We start from the raw sequence: 6,560 nt of genomic DNA, 5'->3' as shown, positions 1-6,560 counted from the left end.
TGCTCCTTTCATTTTTTTTTTTTTTTTTTTTAGTAGTGTAGTTTGGAGGATAGTCAAAGCAATAGTCAACACATTAATGAGCATTATCCTTAACATTTGTCGAATTTACATTGTTTGTTCTTGTTTTACCTGATCAAGTGAAGCTGTGGAGGATGAACCTGCATTTGAGTTAAAACAATAAAAATGTAGTATCACAGCCAGCAGAGGGGGCTGTTGTGTCTTGTTTGGAAACAAGAACGTGCTTCTAGCCTCGTCCATCACACGTGAGGGTGCACTCAAGTGACAAACTAAGAACATGTTTAGCACTTTGTAAACAATAAGACATCTGTTACCATGATTTTCAGATTAGCGTATAATAACACAAAAGAACAACATACAATTGAAGTCATCAGTATTTAATATTTTATGCTGGGATTATTTACAGTTTTATATATTTAGCATTTAGTCACATTGCACATTTGTCTGCATATCATTACAGAAATAAATCAGTGTGATAAAACGAATTAAAAAAAATATTTAACGCTAACAAGTATATGATAAGTCCCACTTTTTGAAACCTTGTGTTTGTAGTTTCTGACTGTGATTAAAGGAGCTGGCAGCCAGGATTTAAAACTGTTATTCTGAGAGCTGGACACCCGTACATTGACACATGAAATCTGTGTCTACTGTTTAAACATCTTACTGGCAACGCCTGGGTAACTCCAGATTACATGTGTTACTGACACTAATGGCTTCAGTCACTAGAATTTACCAGAATTACTATGAATTATTTCAAAGCTGTGTCTGCTCTTATTTGTAATCCTTTATTATAAATACAAAAAATAATCTTTCCCATTCCTAAATGTAATTAATATCTCTGGTCCCCTTGGGCTTAAAATGGTTCTTGTTAGCAAAATAATTCCCTAAATCTTACCTGTTGTGTTCTTACGTTCATAACATAGGTCTCAATGTGCAGTTTTGAAAGAAACATGTCATTTGTATTTTAAAACATGATGATACTACACTGCGTTAAATAAATCTCTGTTTGCAAACCATGCTTTCAGTAATGTTGCACATTCTACCATGAAATGAACCAGGAAGAAACTTTAATACCATGTTAATATAATTTTTGCTGTACCATTTATTTCAACACTGCACACTGGAGACCTATGTAGCTAATGGAAATGTCAAACAGACAATATTATGGAACTATTTTGTGAGTTGGCACTTTGATATCTTTTTGTTTTCTCCTTGTTTTTAACATACATTTTTTTTCACATAGATTAATATCACCGTGATCATCTAGCTGTAAACACACTGTGTGACCTACAGCCAGGAAGTAGCAGTATACATCTTGATCTGCAGGGCTGTACTTGCAAAAATTCTGTATATTCTAGAAGTTAAAAAAGAAATGAAAACAAGCAAAACTAAATATTTCCATCACAACAGAAGTGTGTTTTATTACAGCTGTAAAATCACAATCAGAGCCTGCGATAAGGTGTGTATCACCCTGACCTTTTACCCCCGGATTCTGTTCATTTTAATATCTTGTGCTAAAGAATGCGGTTCTCTAAATATATGAAACAGATTTTTAAAAAATCTTCAGTTTGGATTTTGTTGTTTTGTATTTAAAATAAAATAAAACTGAATTGCTAAAACAAATATTGAAAATAGTTCATTTATTATTCAGTTCACGTTGTATGCAGAACTTTCTGCTTGTCAAACATTTACTGACCTCTAAGGGACAGCTCAAACACCACCCTGCATATGTAAGGCATTCAGACTTTGCCATTCTGAAATATCATTCTTATAGCCTTATGTAAATTAAACAACTCTAAGGCTCAGTGAGTCTGCTTTATTAAATGGTGCAGGATAGTGCTGAAACTAATGCTCTGCATTGGGTGCCTCTCCCCTGTCACAGATAAAGCAGTGCTGTTTAACAGCACGTGTCTGCAGTCAATAACATGGTATGCACCTGTAACATGTAGCACACGTCCTGTAATATATAAAAGGTGCATCTCCCTGTTACAAGTCAGTTTCCTATTACTAACCCAATACAATTTTCCCAAAACTGAAAGTTTGTGGGTTATGAAGTTTTTCCACCACATCTTTGTTTTAGTTTTTCCAGGACACCCCTCAATTTAAACACTGCACCCACTCCTGTGCAGATCAGTGCCTGTGCTGTGGGTGCCCCTGTGTCAACGGTGCCATGTGCAGAACGGATAAAGCAGTCATGAGACTGGAGAGACAGCCCCTTCACCGCTGTTTTCTCCAGTCCCTGAATAAAGAGTCCTATAGGCTGGCTCTAGAGCCTTGGTTATGTAAAGAACCATTTCTATATATTGAACAGCAGAGGATTCTCCATTAGGAGATCCGCATGAAACACTGCAGCTTCCACGATTTTTGTAAATGGGCAATTGAATACAGAATGGTGAGAAGGAACGTTTTACCCTTCCGCGTGTGCAGCTGTGTCTACCACAGTGTAGTTGTTTCACGTAACCCTCGTTTGCGAAGCGGGTTAGAGGAAAGACTCTAGTCCCCTGCACCGCTTATTACAACGTTTATATCTGAAGAAAATAACTACACTTTATACAATGAATTTAATAACTGCCAGCCTGCTGTCAATCAGTGTCTGACCAGACCACTGAAACGTTGTAAAAAAAAATAAATAAATAAACTCCCGCCTTAGTTTAAATGAAACCTCGTAACTGCGTTGCACAGCTTATGCGAGCAGTTTTCGAGGTCTTATGGGAGGAATATTTGTGCCTGTTAATTTTGCTGGAACAGTATTCACATCTGAAGTAGTGTGGTCACACTTTGTTCGCTCGCAATCAGGTACCCTCGACTCTCGCATCTAACCAAGTCAAACACTTTTGCTGGAGGAGATAACTGAGTACCGCTATGTTCTGAATCAGTTTGACAAGTTTACATGTTTTTATTCTCTTGGTAGGTACTTACAACACGACTGGCACACGCGCCAACACATTTTAGTAAACAAGAAAACCACAACAGTTTACTGTCAGAAAATATAACATCTATCTATCTATCTATCTATCTATCTATCTATCTATCTATCTATCTATCTATCTATCTATCTATAAAGGAAAACGTACTAATTTTCAATCAAGTGCAGATCAGCTGGGAGTTTTGCCTGTGGGTTCTCAGAGGAAATGATCCAGTAGAAACGGAGGATTCTGGATTTTGGTAAGTAAAGCAACAGCCTTCTTCGTTAGATAAAGAATACAATTTAATCAATATACTGTAATTGTTTTAAAATGCAAGTTTAGAAGAGATTATACAACTGCTTTGATGTCGGTGTTGGGTTGAAGTATACACTGACAAGAAGCACGCATGCATACAATGTATGTATCGTATAGCGTTGTGTAATTATACATCTGTGCGCAACACGTTTACAGATTCATGGAGTAGGTGAGTTTAGCTGCGGGGAAGCCAAAGCAAAGTGAGGACTTAACTAGCATTTAAGAGGGAGGGCGGTTACTAAACAAATGCGATTTATTATCTGTGCGGTTCGGTGTAACACCGCGCAGAGCATCAGGCTTGTATTCTGTGTTTGTTTTTCAGGCATTTTTGCTTGCTTTACTCTATGTTAATTTATATAAACTTATTGTACATGCTACCTTGCAGTAGTTTGCTGAAAACGTTATTTATTGAAGTTTTAACAAACTGAAATTGGAAGATTTGTAATTTATCAAATCCACTTTCATAGGGATTATTATTTTTTTTATTATTTAATTAAATATATATATATATACATTCTTATTTCAATAACAAATCGACAGTTCTTAGTGAATGGGTAAAAATGTTATTGAATACCTTTTTGAACAAAGGGACATACTCAATCAATCAGTCTTAATTTCGTGTATAGCGCCTTGCATGATACATCCTCTCAAAGCGCTTTACGGATTAAAAAAAAAACAACAATAATAATATATTCAAAACAATTTAGATAAATAATAAAATATACCCATCTGAATTACATACATTAAAATACTTTAAAAAAAAGCTTATTTAAGTCGCATTTTATAAGGCAGTGACAGAAAATACGTAGTATAAAATATAAGTAGTATAACATAGGATGATGCATTTCCCCAATAATAGGCATAACAGAAGAATTCCTTCTTAGATATCAGTCTGATATTTTGGGTGAAGGTTAACTATTGCATGTGTGTGTGTGTGTGTGTGTGTGTGTGTGTGTGTGTGTAGGCAAAACCACTGTTGCTATTCATGATATAACATACAGACATTAGGAGCAGTCTTTCAAGGATGACCATGGTATAATAGTTCTGTATATCGCAGTTCCCCGTGCTTTGCCCGGTGATTAGCGTTCATATCATGCGTCAACTCACCGTACCTCTGAGCGGACTTCCCCGCTTGCCAGTGCTTCACGTTGTTCCACTCTGCTCACTGCGTGCGTTTAAAACATCCCGCAGTAACACTTAATAAGGGATGGGATTAAAGAAAGACGAAACCCCGGATACATTCTTCAGTCCTGGTGGAAATGCCCGTAATTGTCACATATTTCGTTTAAATGCATTGGAAGCAGGACGTGAACAATATAATACAATTCATAATGAGATATATTCTACTTTAATGGTGGCGCACTGCTTAGCGCTAATCTTGGACTAAGTTTTTTTTTTTTTTTTGAGTTTTTAATATATATATTTTTACATTAGTAGTCTGGTGTGTGTTTATGTATGTATGTAGACAAAGTCTACATACTTAATATTTGATTAATTAGCACAACAAACCATGAAAGGGTATTTACGGATTGCTTTTACAGAGAATGTTATAGATATATGTGTTTAACAGAATACATTTATACTGTAATGTTATTATAAAGTGATTAGTGTGCTCTGTTTTCAAAACATACATACATTTTAAGGAATAGTTTTAATCCTTGCATTATTTTAATAATACATCATGTATATGATCCACAATATAAGCCTAAGTTTAAAAGGCTATTAATATCACAATGGTACAACCCTACAGTACTGGCTATCTGTTGAAGTCCTGTGATCATGTGCCAGTAGCAGACAGCACCACTGTGCACTTTGTTCCCAATCCATTGTGTTGCCATTGCTTGCAATGCTGTGGTCTGCTAATGGTTGTGCCAGGGGTTCTACAGGGTAATACACTGGGTTTATACTGAGATCTCACTCGTAATTTTCCTAAAAGGCTTTGCTCTATTCAATTGATTCATTGATTAAAACGGTGACATATCTAAGGTCTGCCACTGTTTGAATATATAAAATGCAATACTAGGCTTTATTTTGTAAGCATCAACAGTGATTTTATTTCAATTTGCTCTATTTTTTATTGTCTTCTGCTGTATTGATTAGTAAAAAAATAAACAAACTCCCTTTCCCAGATCATTAAGCCTCACGTGCTATATGCTGTCATGAACCCACCTGACCATGTCTCTGAGTACCTGCAGTTAATGCTTCCCCTGAAGACAAGGCTGCAGATCACCGCAGGTCAGAGCCCTCTGTGTTCGGTGCAGACCCCAGTGCTGCTTTAGCCTGGCTCTACCAGCAGAGGGTGTTGTGGAGCAAAACTAAGACACTTGTAAAAGGCTATCATCCCCCCACAGAAACAATTCTCGTAGGCAATTAATCACAAGACTGAATTACAGCGTGAGGATGAGTCAACCCTGCTACAGGAAGAGGAACCCCAAGATATACTGCACAATTCAACGAGGCATTTTTAAATCCGACAATTACAAACAGTTTATTTTCATTCAAGAGCTGAGCAGTAATATTACAAGAAACCAAGGCAAGCAAGCAAACATTTCACCGAAGGGCTTCCTTGTTGTGAATGAAACACATGCTATAGCAAACCATGATATCTGGTGCTGCACTGGGTTAAAGAAAAGAATGTGTCTATGCCTTTCTCTCAGGAAACTGGTTGCATTTCCTGGGGCATTTGAACTAATTTTAACTTCTGGCTCAAAGCATGTCACTGGAATGAAAAACATGTCAGTCAAACTGAAGGGGTGGGGAAATAGCGAAGGAAGTGGAACACTACCTGAAAGCCTGGTTTGCAAACAGAGATTTGTTTCCCCTAGTGTAATACCCTATATCATGTTTTTAAAACATACATATTTACTATAGCATGTGTTTCTTTCAAAACTGTACACTGAGAACTCCATTCCAAACAGAAGAGCACTAGGGGTTAGGTTTATGGAATGATCTTCAATGTAAACTGCTGACACCGAAAGCGAATGAAGGTATTCTCTTGTTATTTCCACAGAGGAACAGGCTTGGATCCTGCAGCTCTTGAAGTGTTGTAAGCAGCGGTCAGTATGACAGGGGTGTGCAGACTGGATGATTTCAGTGTGCTCCTCGTCTGGGTGCTGCTGCTCGGTGTCACTGAAGGAGGTGGATCGGAATCGCTCAAACGTAAGCAGAATAACCAGTGCTTTTAAAAGCACGCTGTACCTCCCCGTTAACCGGGTAACATTCTCTCAAGGGCTTTTAAAAGCACGCTGTACCTCCCCGTTAACCTGGTAACATTCTCTCAAGGGCTTTTAAAAGCACGCTGTACCCCCCGTTAACCTGGTA

At 37.4% G+C, this 6,560-nt stretch overlaps 1 protein-coding gene across 4 annotated transcripts in view; it reads left to right on the top strand.

Moving 5' to 3' along the window:
* Positions 1-2,313: 2,313 nt before the first annotated feature.
* LOC131697780 (chordin-like protein 1) overlaps positions 2,314-6,560 on the top strand; it is a 30,591-nt gene continuing 26,344 nt past the window's right edge. The window contains exons 1-3 of one of the 4 annotated variants that reach the window (XM_058989031.1): positions 2,314-2,410; positions 3,083-3,183; positions 6,250-6,398. In XM_058989031.1, coding sequence (XP_058845014.1) covers positions 6,302-6,398 — 97 coding nt within the window. In that variant the 5' untranslated portion in view covers positions 2,314-2,410; positions 3,083-3,183; positions 6,250-6,301. Of the gene's footprint in view, positions 2,411-2,484; positions 2,926-3,082; positions 3,184-6,249; positions 6,399-6,560 lie in introns of those variants that run through there. The other 3 variants (XM_058989034.1, XM_058989032.1, XM_058989030.1) reach the window with 3 other exon arrangements.

Source organism: Acipenser ruthenus, chromosome 16, assembly GCF_902713425.1.
Source record: "Acipenser ruthenus chromosome 16, fAciRut3.2 maternal haplotype, whole genome shotgun sequence".
Taxonomy (NCBI): Eukaryota; Metazoa; Chordata; class Actinopteri; order Acipenseriformes; family Acipenseridae; genus Acipenser; species Acipenser ruthenus.
The sequence above is the reverse complement of the archived record's forward strand: the minus strand, read 5'-3'. Positions and strand labels throughout refer to the sequence as shown.